The sequence below is a fragment of the Felis catus genome, chromosome B1 (genome assembly GCF_018350175.1).
Source record: "Felis catus isolate Fca126 chromosome B1, F.catus_Fca126_mat1.0, whole genome shotgun sequence".
In the NCBI taxonomy this organism is placed as follows: domain Eukaryota; kingdom Metazoa; phylum Chordata; class Mammalia; order Carnivora; family Felidae; genus Felis; species Felis catus.
In genome coordinates, this window is record NC_058371.1 from 70,395,014 (window position 1) to 70,412,036 (window position 17,023).

Below are 17,023 nucleotides of genomic sequence, written 5' to 3' on the forward strand. Positions count from 1 at the left end.
TTATAGCAGCAGTATCAGTGATAGCCTAAGTATGGGAAGATCCCAAACGTCCATTGACTGATGAATGGATAAGAAAGATGTGGTGTATATATGTATATACGTATACACACACACACACACACACACACACACACACACACACTGGAATACTATTCAGCAATGAAAAAGAATGACAACTTGCCATTTGCAATTATGTGGATGGAACTAGACTGCATTATGCTAAGCAAAATAAGTCAGTCAGAAAAAGACAAATATATGATTTCACTCATATGTGGAATTTAAGATACAAAACAGTTGAACATAAGGGAAGGGAAGCAAATATAAATTAAAAACAGAGGAGACAAACCATAGAGACTCTTAAATACAGAGAACAAACAGGGCTGCTGGCAGGATGTTGGGTGAGGGAAGGGCTAAAGGGATGAGCGCCATCAAGGAGGACACGTGTTGGGTTGAGCACTGGGTGTTACATGCAAGTGATGAATCACTAAATTCTATTTTTGAAATTATTATTACATTGTATGTTAACTAACTTGGATTTAAATTGCAATAAATAAATACATGAATGAATGAACGAATAAATAAATAATGTAAGATTTTGTTTATGAGAAAAAAGAAAATATGCATTTTCTAATGGATTGTTGATAGTGGATAGAAATAAATGAATTTTATGAACTTAAATAAAAAGACAGTATTCAAGTTAGATTTAAAAAAGCTTATACATAAGAGTGAAAACATATGGTATCTGTCTTTCTCTGTGTGACTTATTTCACTTAGCATAACACTCTCTAGTTCCATGATGGAGGGGAAGGAAAAAAAAAGTTAGAGAGGGAGCCAAATCATAGGAGACTCTTGAAAACTGAGAACAATCTAAGGGTTGATGGGGGGTAGGAGGGAGGAAAGGGTGGGTGATGGGCACTTAGGAGGGCACCTGTTGGGATGAGCACTGGGTGTTGTATTGAAACCAATTTAACAATAAATTTCATATTAAAAAATAAAAATAAATAAAAATAAATAAAAATAAACAAATAATAATAAAAATAAAAAGCTTACATAGCATAAGTATTTGTAGTTCATAAGTGACAACACTGAAAAAATGAAAAGGTCAGCAAAGAGAAAATTATGTGACAAAATTAAAATGAGGCAAAATAAAATATGAAATTTACAGGGAAAGGCATGAAATTGAACTAAATAGCAAAATTTATGCAAAGAAATTAAATAATCCCCCGGAAAATGTCAGTCTTGACCAATTATATAATATATATACTGTATCTACAAACACACACAGACTAATAGAGCCTTAAAATGAAGAAAGCCAAATCAATAGAATTCCCTGGAAAAAAAGTGACAATTTTTTAAGAATTTTTCTCACAGATCATGTTCATCAATCACACTTAGTAAAATAAGAAATCAATAATGAATTGACAGTCAAAAAATAGATATTCCTAACGAAATGGTAGCCCTACATCCTGTGTGTTTGGATAGTACAAGCCATACTCGTTGATAATTTCAGGTTACAGAATAAATAAAGATGTAAACTTAAAAGCATTTATAATTGAACCTCAGCCTAAATGTATATAAAAAAAAGTGTCTCATGCAAAAGTACTTACAGAGGGATTTGTAGCTTTAAATGCATTTATTGGAAAACAAAAATAATTGAAAAAACATGGACTGAGCATTTGAATCAAGAAGTTTAGGAAAGAAAAACAAGATAGATGCAAACAAAATAGAAGAAAGAAAATAACAAAGATAAAGGAGAAATTAATGAAGTGGTACATACAAAATAAATCAAACAGTGTTAATCAATAAAGAAATAAATGGATTCTCTGATAAGGCTAACAAAATTGAAAACCTATGTAATTGCAATTAAGAAAGGGACATGAGTAAATACCATTAAGAGAAAAAGTGATACAGATTATAATAGATATTTTTACACCACAAGACATTAATTCAAGCATAATCATCAATAACTTAAACATTTAAATGCAAAAGGAACACCAGGGTGGCTCAGTAGATTAAACATCTGACTCTTGGTTTCAGCTCAGGTCATGATCTCACAGTTCATGGGATGGAGCCCCACATTGGGATCCGTGATGACAGTGAGGAGCCTGCTTGGGATTCCCTCTCTCTCTCTCTCTCTCTCTCTCTCTCTCTGACCCTACTCTGGTCTCTCTCTATCTCTCTCTCTATCTGAAAATAAGTAAATAAATATTTTTAAAAAACTGTAGAAAAGCAAAAAATAAATAAATAAATAAATAAAAAGCTAAATGCAATCGGTAATTTCCCAGAGAAAATATGAATTATCAAAATTTATCTAACCAGGAAAAATCCTGAATAAACCAATCCTTTTTTTGCTCAAATGCACTCAGATTTATAAACGTCCCCCATTGTATCCTCAATAGCATAAGACTGGGTCTATTTTATGGGAGTTCTAGAAAACTCTGAGACCATTAATTCTGGGCTTATTTAATTTCTTCCAGACTCTAGAAAGAAACAGGAAGATATTCAACTCATTTTATGATACTAGTATAATCTTTATGCATGAACAGAATATGGATGGCATAAGAAAATGATATTATTTTGGCCCATCTCACATATAAATACAGATATAGCAATTTTTCATAATTTTTAAAAGACAATATTAAATACAAAAAGGATCATGCTAAAAATAATACATCACAGAAAAAACTGCTTATGTCAGGAATACAGGTATTATTTTGCTTTAGAAAATCTTCTAACACAGTAACTACATAATCGTTTACAGAAGAAAAAACAATGTAATTATGTCAATAGCTTCAAATTGAGACAATGAGTATATTTAGCACTTTAGCTTGGTAAATTTCTAATTGTTAAATTCTGACTGTATCTCTTGCTGAATGAGGGTGAAAATAAGTTCTTTTATACAATGTTAGGTGTGTAAATTGATATAGTTATCCTACAAAAAACTTTGTATTATAAATTATTTTTTTAATGTGCAGGTGTTCTACCTGTAGTTCTGTACTACACAAAATCATTCCAGGGCATCTGGGTGGCTTAGTTTAGCCTCCAACTCCTGATTTTGTCTCAAGTCATATCTCCCGGTTCTCGGGTTCAAACCCAGCATTGGGCATTGAGCTGATATGTGGAGCCTGCTTCCCATCCTCTGTCTCCCTCTCTCTCCGCCTCTCTCTCTTGCTCGGATACTCTCTCTATATCATAAATAATAAATAAGCATAAATAAATAAGCATTTAAAAAATCATTCTCACAGGGGCACCTGTGAGGTTAGTCGGGTTAACCATCCGAATTTGGCTCAGGTCACGATGTCACAGTTCGAGGATTTGGGCCCTGCATCGGGCTCTGTGCTAAAAGCTCAGAGCCTGGAGCCTGCTTCGGATTCTGTGTCGCCCTCTCTTTCTGCCTCTCTCCCACTCGCTTTGTATGTCTCTTTCTCTCTCAAAAATAAACATCAAAAAATAAAAAAAAATAAAAATAAAAATCTAATATTGTGTGTGATACATATACTTGGATATCATTTATGTAAATTTTAAAACACTACTATTTGTATATTTTTTCTTTACTATCATAATAATATTTGGAAAAATACAAACCTACTGATAATCATAATTGCCTCTAGGCATAACTGCAGAGACTCTAGATAAATAACAGGTGACAATTTCAAGTTTATACTTTAGGTTCTGTTAACTTTAAAAATAAAACTGTTATTTTAGCAGCAACAGTGAATTTATTCAGAAATAGCAGAAAATTGGCAATTCAGGACAAACAAGCTATGGCAAATCTTAGGCAAGTCTGGAGAACAAAAGAGTTATGTTCCTTATAGAGGATGGGGATTGTTATAGAAGGGCTGTTATAAACAAAACATAGCATGTTGTTTACATTATAAACACAACAGGAGGGCTGTTATAAACAAAAAGTTCATTGGAGTAAACTGGGAGTTTGAAATGCAGTGGCTTTTCATTGGCTGAGTTGTGACAGTCTCTCATTGGCTGAGTTGTTGCTGGGGGAGGAGCAAAACCTTTTCCTCCTGCTGGGTAGTAAAGTAGTAGCTGAAGTATTATCATTTGCAAGTTATGTCTCTTCCTGCCCGGCTGCAATGGATGACAAGTGGTAGGGCCTAGGAGCTTCCCCTTCCGGTCTCCTGGATCCATTTTAGTGAGGTTTCCCTTTATCAGGTTTCATAGTTCTAATTAAAAAACCAAATAAGACAAAGTATTCATATGTTACTTATCAATAAAATGAATTAAAAAACTCAAATCAAATATTTCAGAAAGGTAGAGTGATTTAATTCTCAGTGTTGGAAAATAAGTAATTATTATATTTCCTTTACCGTTTTTCTGATTGTTTTCCATTCCCACAGATCTCTCTTTCATAGATACACACACCTGTTTAAAAGCACAATAAAGGAAGATAATTCAAGCATCAAAAAAAAGAAAAGTAGTTTTGTATAGTGCAGTGGTGTGAATGTTTGGGCTCCCCCAAATTCATATGTTGAAATCCTAATCCCAATGTAAAGGTGTTTAGAGATTAGGCTTTGGCGAAGTAATTAGGTCATGAGGGTGGAGTTCTCATGAATGGGATTATTTCTCCTAGAAGAGGCCAGAGAGCTAACGAGCTCTCTTTTTGCCATGTGAGGGCACCACAGAAACATGGCCCTCGGTATGCCAGGAAGAGTTCCCTAAGAACTGTGCTGGCACCCTAATCTCAAACTATCAGACTCGAGGGCTGTGAGAAATCAACGTTTGTTGTTTAGGTCATCCAGTCTATGGTGATTTCTTATACTGGCTCCAATGGTCTAAAATACATTGGTAGAGAAATAATCTGGAAAACTACTGGAGACCAAGCAAGACACTAATTCAGGTCCCTTACCCCGTACGTAGTGAGGGAAGATAAACAGGGCCCATCTGAAACTGATATAGTTGATAACCACTTTTGATTAAGTATAGGCAAGGCAGGGGAATGAATAAAACACATAAAGCTTGGGGCGCCTGGATGGCTCAGTTGGTTAAGCGACCAACTCTCAATTTCGGCTCAGGTCAGGATCTCACAGTTCCTGAGTTCCAGTCCTATGTTGGGCTCTGTGCTGACAGTGTGGAGTCTGCTTGGGATTCCCTCTCTCTCTCTCTCTCTCTCCCTCTCTCTCTCTGCCCCTCCACCACTCATGCTCTCTCTCCCAATAAATAAATAAATAAACATTAAAACACACACACATAAAGCTTAAGGATGATAAGATTTTATTTATACCAGCATGGGCATTCCAGGGGGCACAGAGGACACATGCGGAAACATATGGACCTGAGGGCACAAGAGGAGGTTGAGCCATGGAAGTGGAAGAATGGAAGAAGAAGGGCTGCCATCTGGGCTGGGATCAAGGATGATGACTCACGAATAGACACCAAGAGAAGGAATCCTACCAAGACAGGATATTCTGCAGTTTCCAACCTGCGTTGGAGGACAGGACTGACACAGCGTTTGGTGGAAGGAGTTAGATTTAACCTGAATCATGGGCAAACTCAAAAGAACTGGACTAAGAGAAATGGGGAGGCAGCTGGGTGTGTTTCCTTCCTGAGCCCTTTGGAATGTAAAAAACAGGAGTTGTTCTTGATGTATAGAATGATGTGGGGAGAAGCTATAGTTCATTTTATGAGGTGGGGCAGAATTAACCTGGGGTGTATACAAGAATGGGAGTGTTTTCAGTGAATAGCACACAAATAAATAAATGGAACAATCTGTTGAGACTAAGTTTTTCTCTGTGGGCCATCTGGTTCATATCAATTAGCACACACTGATTTTATTTGATCCTTAAATAGGCATTCTCTCAAAGAGCTTCTAATGTAACCTTAATGTGAAACTGTTCCATATATACATAAAATAGGTACCCTTTAGTACTACATAAAGGGCAAAATATAGTATGTCTTAGTTGCAAATAAAACACCAATTGTTACTATACTATGTGTGTGTGTGTGTATACATACATATATATATATAATATATTATATATATTCACTTACACCTATTCATACACACACACACACACACACACACACACACACACACGTATACTAAGTTTTTACTTTAATATTTTCACAGCATTACACCTGTTAGATGTCAAGTTTTTAACATAAGTTTCTTCATAAATGGATAAATACTATGGCTGTCATATAAATTATGTTGCCTTAAGAAGTTCAATATAATTTTGTTATTTAGGGGTTGGCCTCATATATTTTCAATATAAGTTCAGAATGCAACACATTATCATTTATACGGAATTGGGTTAATTGGATATTTGGGTTAATTGAGAATATGTTCAGTACATAGTTGGGTTACCAATCTTCAAAGAATTAAAGTACAATAAAATATATTAAAATGAAAATTCTACTGAACATAATTTAGTATTCCCTCTATGTTTCAGAAAGAACTTGAGAATCGTGCAGTTCTCCAGGATAATTGTTACGAGCATTAATTATCTTGTATTACTACCATACATTCATGGGTTATTAGAGACTAAGCTCAATTTCACCAAGATGGGTAACATATCTAGAAAATTCTTTTCTGTATTATTTTTTTTAAAAATCTATAATATTCTCATTTATCTATTTGTATAGGATACATGTAGAATATGACCCTTAAATATGTGGATTCTAAATTTTTGGCATTACTATATTCCGTTACCCACAACCTAATGTTTACATTATGGACTTCCAAGTAAATAGTCCAAAGATTTTTTTTTACACATTCCAAGAATATTTTAATAGGCAATTTATAGTTCCTGATGTTGTTTCTATTCTTAAAGCCCTTTATACTCCAAATTGATCTCGATGATTATGAGTGCTAAAATACCTGAAGGACAGACATAATCTATTGTCAAAATGTCGGTGTATTTTTTAGCCCAATACTCGTTATTTTAATAAAGAACTTTTGAAAAGTGGCAGCTTCCTTAGAAATAGTGTAGTTATAGTAGTAAGAGGTAAAATGAGATGATAAGAACCATAATTTATTACATGTACTATGTGCTGGGGACTCTGCTGAGCATGTTACCTATAACAACAAATTAAAACGCCACAAAAACGTTACGAGGTTGTCATTGCGACCCCTGAGTTAGAAATAGGCAAATTGTGGCCCACAGATGTTGAATAACTTGCCAAGATTTACACTAGCAAATAGGATTCTAGCCTCGATTCTATGTTCCCAAATCGTCGTCTATAATGGACTATAAAAGGCAGGCTTACATGTTGTAATTGGTCATTCTTGCATTATTTTTATTCCCTCTTTAAAAATAGGGTAACGGAGAAAAAGATTCTTTGAGAAGGTTTGCAGGATTGTATATGGCAAACTCAGAACTATAACCTAGGTCCTATAACCTTTAGTCTTTCTGCTACCCACTCCCGCCTCCCTATATAATACAATAATTGGCTTTCATCTTTGTTTAGACCCTAAGATTATTTTTATATGATGCATGTCCCGCATATATTCATTAGGAAAGTTCACATTTTTCTTTAGACATTTAAATGAATTCATCTAGAAATTTGGAAGCTTCTAAGATGCCCGTGGACTGATTGGAAACTCCAGTGATTTTTGAATGAAAGGGCTTTTGAGTATACAAATGAATGAACCAGACAAGTGCAGCTGTGTTTAGAATGAGGCTTTATAATAGTCTAAGGCAGACTTTATTAGGTATTCCCTCTTAATGAGTTCCATATAATTCTCCCAGTTAATAAGTTAAAGATCATCTTTGTAGCTGACAAGCCTGAAAATTCTGACTTAGATTTATAAAACAAAACAAAACAAAACAAACAAAAAAAAAAACAACAACAAAAAAACCCTGTTAGCAAAGCAAGCGGATGTGCTTGCGTGCTTGTGTCCTAAGGAGGAGATACCTAAAAGCTATATGGCGTGAGGTCGCAGTCCGCAAAGAGAAGTGGACAGGGTGTTTACTATTGTTAAATGCCATTTCCCTCCTGCTATACTTCCAACTCTAATAAACACTTAAAAGAATATCCCATGGGAACATACAGTGAACTGAGCTGAGCTTTTCAAAAACTGAAATCATTTGCCTCTTCATCTTGTTTACCGTTTCACCAAATGGGGTTTCTGTTATGTGTCATCGATGGCATAGGGTGAGGCAATGCTAATTGACTAATAAAATCCCTGTTTGATGAGGTAATTGGGAAAGGACCTGTAGTTTGACTGCATTCTTGCTGAAGGGGTGGAGGGCTCTGACTCCTTTTGACAGCCTCGCTGTGAATGATATTAATTGAACTGCAGTTGCCTCAGGCTGCAAATTGGGATTTACTGAAAAATGTTTCAAGCTACAGGATTAAGATCAGATGGGAGTTTTAGTTAAGAAACAAACATTAGGTAAAGTGCATTACATCATCAGCTAAGGAAAATTTCCTTTACTGTTCATTATTTCCTCAGCAATGTTAACTAGGAAATAAAATTCAAATAGCACTTCGGCATTTTTAATTGCAATGTTTCTGCACTTTACGCATCATAATTTTCTTTTTTTAGCTAATGTCTAGCTTCAAAATTCTATGATCAATGGTAAAATGGCCTTTATTAATGGGTATGTTAAAATATTTCTTACTTACTTTTTCTTAAGACAGGTTTTTTTCCTTTTACACAAATGATTTTGTTCCTCCTTATGCTTTGATAATATGCATTATGCATTCTGATTTGTTTTATAGTGATTTGGGAATTTAACATATATTTCCTTCTCACACTGTTGACTCTCATTTAGGAATGGAATCTCTGTCTTCACAGTTTTTGGTTAACACCTATTAAGATATTAAATACCCAAGAAGCATTTACAGAGCTACATTTTTTTTTTCAGTATTCTAGGCTAAAGAGGGTTTAGAAAGAATTGTCTGGGGTGTGATATGTGAGATGTGAGAACTTTTAAAGTACTTGTGGAAATTTATTGTTTAGAATATAGAAATCCCAAAATTTCATTGTTCTTGCTGAGTAAGGACAAAATAAAATAATATATATGCATATATAACAATATATGGGTATATATGTAGAGAAAATATAAAACATATTAAATATAAAATATTAAATGTCTGTATATATGTGTATACACACACTAAGAGTATAACCAACCTTGAATATAACATTCATATTATCCATTAATATTAATCACAAGAAAGTCTGTTTAGTTAAAAAGTGAGGGTGAGTTAATGAATGCTAAATTATTAATATGTTATATAAACATATGCATTTAATTTGAAAATATAAGTGGAATAAATCTGCTATTCTAAAGCAAGGTAATATTCTAACAAGAAAGCATTGAGTAAAAGTTATCAAAAATATTTCTAACCATTTATCACAGGCTTGGTATTGTATTTTTAATATTTATTTATTTTTGAGAGAGAGAGAGAGAGAGTGCAAGACGGGGAGAGGCAGAGAGAGGGAGACACAGAATTGAAGCAGGCTCCAGGCTCTGAGCTGTCAGCACAGAGCCCAATGCAAGGTTTGAAATCACAAACTGTGAGATCTTGACCTGAGTCGAAGTCAGACGCTTAACTGACTGAGCCACCCAGGCACCCCTAGGCTTGGTACTTTAAAATTTTATATTCAACTATTTGCATAAGCTGAAGTTTTCAGTGTAATAGATGATAAATTGAGTTGTTTTTAGAGCAGCTTGAGTTAAACACTGTGTATGTAATGGGAAATATTTTAACTTTATTTTTCAATAGAGATGTAACTATGTGACTAAAAGACAATGTTGAGTGAAAACACATCAGTTGAAAGGAGTATTTAAAGACATGACATCCAAGGCTGGCACACGTAAAAGAAATAGTGAAACATAAACCACTTTCCTGTAAGGCAAGGTATCTGGCTGAACTTAACACTCCAATCACTACTAAATGAAACATAAAGGTCAAAATCAATTTGGTTGGATTTCAAAATGTGAGCAGAGGAGTAGTATGAGAAACAGCTTCAGGGATAAATTAAACATTTAACAGGAGAGAATCTCATGTCAGAAAGAGGATTTTTTTTACTTAGCTCATTGGGCAACACAAGGCACTTGAGATGTTTGACCAGAATGCCACGATCACAGTTTTATTTTACAGAACTTAACATCATGATAATTAAGTGAAATATATGAAACTGGATTGGATCTTGAACACCCCCTCCGAAAACAGTGGGACAATTGGCAAATTGGAATAAAGTCTCTAGAATATAGCATTTTATTAATGTTAATTTCTTGATATGGATACTTGGCATTATGGTGGTACCAAGTTCTTGTTTAGGAAACGTACACTGAAGTTTGTAGAGGTAAAGGGACATCATCATATCTTCATGCAACTTTATTTTAAATGTTTCAGAAAAAAAATGTCTCAAGGACACACACACGCACTCACACACGCACACTTACACACACGCACACATGCACACTCATGCACGCACACACACACAGTAGTGGGGAATAAAGCAAGTATGATAAAATATTCACATTTGAGGAAACTGGATAAATGGTACACAGGAATTCTTTGGAATATTTTTGCAAGCTTTCTAAAAGTCTGAAACAATTTCAAAAAAACTATAAAAGTAATATGTCAATGGCATAAGATAGGTTAAGAGATGACTAGGCTGTGAGAGTTTATCATGATGAAAAGCTACATTTGTAGCTTTTAGGAGGGAAATCTGGGAGAACTCCCCAAATCTAAAATGTATACATCTTTCAACTCAGTAACTTCACTTCTGGCATTTGTCTCATGGAAGGATACTCATATGTGCACAAATTTCTGTTTAAGAGGAAGCTACATTCAGGCATATTCATGCTATAAAATAATAGGAGACAGAAGATAGACCTATGAATGTCCAGTATGTCCTCACAAAGAAAGATCTCCAAGACATATTAAACAAAAAATAAGCTAACTGCAAAACCAAACATATGGTAAAATCCCCTTTATGTTAAATCCCATTACATTAAATTATCTTTCATATTTAAAAATTGGATGGGGGGGCACCTGGGTGGCTTAGTCGGTTAAGTGCCCAACATTGGCTCAGGTCATGATCTCACGGTTCATGGGTTTGAACCCCACTCTGGGCTGACAGCTCAGAGTCTGGAGCCTGCTTTGGAATCTGTGTCTCCCTCTCTCTCTGTATCCCTCCTTGACTTGTGCTCTCTCTCTCTCAAAAATAAATAAATGAACATTTAAAAAAACACAACTGGATAAGGGTGCCTGGGTGGCTCAGTCATTTAAGGGTCCAACTTTGGCTCAGGTCATGATCTTGGGGTTCGTGGATTCAAGGCCCACATTAGGTTCTGTGCTGACAGCTCAGGGCCTGGAGCCTGCTTTGGATTCTGTGTCTCCCTCTCTCTCTGCCCCTCGCCCACTCATGCTTTGTCTCTGTGTCTCTCTCAAAAATAAATAAATGTTAAAAAAATTTTTTTAATTAAAAATTTGATTTAAAAAAATGGATAGAGTTGTAAATGCCTAAGGCAGATGCCTAAGGTGGTGACCTCTGGGGAAAAGAGAAAAGAGCTTGGAGAGCAGCTGCCATGACAGCAACTTTGAGTGCTTACTCGAAATACATCTTGGTTTCTAATACATCAGGGTATTCATATCTTACTTGGGTAATTAAAAAAAAATGAGTATCACACAGTTCAAAAAGAAGCTGATTTGAGGTGCCTGGATGGCTCAGTCAGTGGAGCATGTGACTCTTGAGCTCAGGATCGTGAGTTCAAGCCCCACATTGGGTATGAAGCCTACCCGATGAAAATAATAATAATAATAAGCTGAGTTCTAGTGGAGCGAGTCTGCTGTAACAGTCTGATAAGGAATGGGAAAGGGCAAGTGAATTAGGGTTGTGTCAGCAGAAACAGAGAGGAGGAAGTGGTAGGTGTGAGAGGGAGAATCTATATGCCTCGGTACTTGAACGGGTGTAGAGTGAGAGAAGAAAAGAAGATCTAATATGGCTGACTGCAACAGGGACGGCTTTAACAGGAATAGGGAATAAGAGAACCTACTGATTGTGAGGACAAGATAATTTTTATTTTGGAGACACTGGATCTGAGATACTGAGATACAGGTAAATACACTGCAAGTCTCCTAGAAAGACATAATATTTAAAGACACAGACCAGAACTACCCTGGGGTTAAGCGACTAAGTCCTTGAGATAATAATTATAGAACAACTGTTAAGTGGACACTAATTGGACTTCATTGTTATGATCACTGTCTAATGTTCCACTTGAAGTTCTATATACACACTTAATCCTTAGATGGCTATGTATTTAGTTTGGTATTAAAATTGATCTTAGGAGGCTAAAATATTACAGAAAGGAATTCATTCACATTATTTTCAATAAATAAATTCTTGTATAATGAAACCTGTCTTCCATTTGGTACATTTCCCACTTAAAACTCTATATCTAAATCAAACTTCTGAATATGAGTGAAATTTGCAGAAATATAAAAAATGTATTATAAGCAAATGCCATTTTTATAAATAAAAGTTGTAAATGGTTTAAGTCTTACTCAAGGCATTTTCTTCCTAGCATGGTTCCATTAAAATGTTACTGCCTTGGGTCCTTGCAGGATATTGAAGTCCATCAGTAGGGTTACTTGTGGCATTTTAAAACTATTCAGATGGCTGGGCTTTTGCAACTAGGGGGTGCTGAAGTTCTACAGAGGATTAGATTACACCTTATTTTTTTAAAAATTTGGTAATCGGTGAAAATTTTTAAAAGTTAAAGTCTTTAATAAAATAGCATTGAATGACACATAGCAATTTGCATAAACAATATTTAAACACACTTTATTGTCGAATTAACCATATAAACTCTCATCTGCGACAGAACTCTCCAAATAATGTAAATATACTTATTTGGTCTTATGTTTGTGTTATATGAATTACTGATAATTCCAATTTCAACTATGGAGAAATAAAAAGGTACATTGGGTGGATACCACTAGGATATAGGACACTTATAGACCAGAAATTGCCTACTTTCAAACTGAAGATCAAAGTAAATAAATCTAAGTAATCTAGACTTGTAGCAAGAACAAAAATACAACTAGAAGGCCTAACATAGACAAAGACATTATCTACTTAATCTTTAAATGTTTTATAACAAATCCAAAATTATTCAAATAAAAAAGAAATGAATTAAAAAAATTTAGTTTTACTTTAAAATATGTAAGCATTTTAATAAAATAAAGAAGCTAAAATCCTTCAAAGATTTTTTTTTTCAAACTCGTTACTTCTAATAGGGTATTTTCCTCTTGGTTTCTTAAAAATTATGTGGAATCATATATCCATTATTATATTCCAATTTAAAATATTTATGACTCTTTAAGGCACAATGATTTTGTATATTCTATATCAACAAAATGAAATCCATGAAAATATATTTAGGCTTTAAGATGGATTAAATAGAATTTATTTTGTCAGAAACATTTAATCAATGTATCTATCCTTTATTTTTATCAGAAGCCAGAATTCAGGATGAATTTATGTAAATCCAGATGTCCCTTTGTTTCAAAAATGCTTACCGTGTTTCATAACCTGGCCTTTTGACAACACAGACACACTTTAAAATGAGCTGATTTTACAAACTAGTAACTTTTTGAACTTTATTTCTCCACAGAGCCCACATAATTATAGTTAATATATTTCTACTTACAAAGTTTAAACAATATGTAATATAATTTTTGCTTAATCTGTGATAGTACCATCTAAAATTATACAAGAATAAGATGGCTTTCTCTGAAAGTTACAAGGAAGGACATTTGAAATACTACATACATTAGAGTGGTCATCATAACAGGATCCAGCGTGCACATCATTTTATTATCAGAATTATGTGAAATATTTGCAATTTACACTAACCGAAGAGAACGGTTTAGATTTTATTGTATGGAGTATGCTTATCCTTCATTTATTCCTAAAGCAATATGTTTGCTATACATATATACATCATCAGTAGAGCACAGACGTAACAAGATCATGCTGTCATTCGAAAGTTAGGTGCCACATTTTTATTACAATCACATGGCATCCAAAATGCAATATATTGCTATGAAAATGCAAAATTTTTCAGACTGGCATTTATGAATGAGGTTGGTCACAATGACATGGGATTTTATTTTACACAAATGAAAAAGATTTATCATAAATATATAGACCAATATATAACATTGAAGAACAAGAAGCAGAAAGGAAACAATGCTCTTGCGTAAAGATCAATTCGCTTAGCTGCTGTTGGAATAACAGGTTTGGCAGGGGGCGGCTTCTTGTTGTTCTTTGCCTGAGATTTCCCAAGCCCATTGTTGACTTCAATAGGTTTTCCATAGCAGTCATAATTGGATAATTCGAAATCTCTTGGTAAGCTTCCAACAATGCTGAAGTCATTAGACCTCAGGTCAGACTTAGAGGTGCAAACCTTTTTGCATCTTGTCTCTCCAACCTGAGAATAAAAATTAAGGACACGGTATATTTAATTTTTTTCTATTCATAAAACATCTCTTCAAAAGGATATTTAAAAAATCTGATGGTCTAATCAGTTGACTATTATCTCTGTTTGGCAAAACAATTTAATAGCAACTGATTAGACCATCGGGTTACCTGAACATTTAGGGCTTGAAAATGTTGCCCATATAACAAGGCTTATGTCATGGAATAAACTTTTGACAGGTTATTTTATGTCAAAGGATCAAAGCGCAAACCAACATTTATCTCAGGTGCTCCCAGGCTTGTGAGAGTTCTCAGCTGAAATACCAATGAATAAAAATCCAATATTTAACCATAACACAGACCACATTACCACAATATGTGGATTACAGAAATCTTCTGGTATTTCTAACCTTTGACTTCCCCATGGATTCTATTTCCAAAGACGGTGGTTTATAAATGACTGAGGCATTTATCTCCTCAATGAGACAGACTCTGTCTCCAAACCACACTCACAAACAAGATCTAAAAGATGGTCACAACTACCATGAACCAAAGATTTACTGGTGAAAGGCATCCATTCCTAATTTGTTGACTAAATTTGAAGAGCCAACCACACTCAGAGAATCTAAAGAAATTGTGTGTATTTCAGGCAGATCATAAGCCATAGAGATTATTCAGTTGATGGTCTCTGAATTATTAAATCTGAATTCATTCCCCATAACATACATAACAATTATTTTACACTGAACTCTAGCAATCAGAAATGCTCTTAGAAAAAACAGAGGTGTAGGCTAACCCCAGTGTCTAGGATAGCCCTGATATTACAAAAGGCCACAGAAGGGCCAGCTTTTGACTCTACTGCTTAATTTCCTACTGTTCTTACTCCTGAGTTCTATGCTTCACCTTTGGGGTCTCCATTATCGATATTTACTGATTTTACTGAAAAAGGAAACTATGTCATTATATATACTGTCGGTATACTATAGTTTTTGCCTTGTTAGTATAATACATATGGATTCTACTTACCCTGAGTTATGGCTGGGTAAAAGTTATGCTTATTCTAAGAAGTAAAACACGTTATTTCCTAGAAGTACTTCAGGTAGCAGGACCTTATCCTTTATCTGAACAAATACTGAGACATATTTTCTGGGCCAGAGCCAGATGGCAGTGTCTAGAGGTGGATAGCACACATAATTAAGATACACTGAGTGGAAAAGCCAAAATGTGTTTATGCATCTCCTGTCATTATATATGTAGGTTATTTCCATTTTTTTTTCAATTATGAACATGTATTGGTAATGTTATTTTTTCAGCTGGTATGCAAGTGTTAGCTTGATCATTATATACTTTATACCACATAGATATTTGTACAATCCCATTGAGTAAGAATGTTTAAAAAATACGTTTCTATAAACATAATTATACAAAAATACACAAGAAAGAAAAGATATGGAGTGCCAATATATTAACATATTTAGAGAATGTTTGTTATTAAATAGCCCAAATGGAAACACATTTCCATCCTGCTTTGATGGGACTTTGTTTTAGCTACCAGCAGCCAACCTTAAGAAAGAGGATCCCCACCGCTTTTCTAATGTGCCGTTACAATTTGCCAATTGTGAGATCTCAGCTGAGCTTAGAAGAGTAATTGTGTCTTGATGAGGTATCTGGTTTTGACGGAGCAACCACAGGTCTAGTGTCTAGTCCATACCAATTTATGCACTGTGTCTATGACAATATCTGGCAAAAAAGAGGGGCTGGTGAATGAGAAAGACAGCAAAGGTAGCAACTAAAATCTAAATTATTTAAATAGGACTTTGGGAAATCATATATATATATATATGTGTGTGTATATATATATATATATACAGATATTCATATATATTCATATATACAGATATATGAATATCTGTATTTGACTATGTACATGAGTATTATATATGTGAATATTATGAATTATGAATATAATGATTATATATGATAGAAAATAGATTTTATATATATAAAATTTACCTTTAGACCTTCCACTTAAATTTCCCAATTGGAAATGTCAAAAGGTTATTTTCAGCAAGCGGTTTGTCATTTAAGCTCCACCACCATGACAGACTCACGCACATACACAGACTCATCGTATTCACATTCACACACCTTCCGTGTAAGTGTGCCAGAAGGAAGCCCGCACTTAAAGCTCAAATTTTCCAGTGCTATCTGAGGAGTCGGTCTCAGTATGTACCAGTGAACTTTTGTAAAGAGTAAAATGACTACCTTCACTGGAACAGAGGTTGAGAACAGGCTCTACATATCAAATCTCTGCACTATCCTCAGACTCTCAGAGTAATCTGCAAACTCTGGGACTCTGTAGATATCCCAGTCTTTCTCCCTTTAGAATTCTCTAAGAAATCTAAAGTTTTAGGGGCGCCTGGGTGGCGCAGTCGGTTAAGCGTCCGACTTCAGCCAGGTCACGATCTTGCGGTCTGTGGGTTCGAGCCCCGCGTCGGGCTCTGGGCTGATGGCTCGGAGCCTGGAGCCTGTTTCCGATTCTGTGTCTCCCTCTCTCTCTGCCCCTCCCCCGTTCATGCTCTGTCTCTCTCTGTCCCAAAAATAAATAAAAAACGTTGGGGA

General features: G+C 34.9%; 1 protein-coding gene across 4 annotated transcripts in view; it reads right to left on the minus strand.

The window, feature by feature from the left end:
• Positions 1-12,736: 12,736 nt before the first annotated feature.
• GLRB (glycine receptor beta) overlaps positions 12,737-17,023 on the minus strand; it is a 95,231-nt gene continuing 90,944 nt past the window's right edge. For all 4 annotated transcript variants that reach the window (XM_023252742.2, XM_045055741.1, XM_006930801.5 and 1 more), the window contains one exon: positions 12,737-14,414. In XM_023252742.2, the coding sequence (XP_023108510.1) occupies positions 14,118-14,414 (297 nt within the window). In that variant the 3' untranslated portion in view covers positions 12,737-14,117. The remainder of the gene's footprint in view (positions 14,415-17,023) is intronic.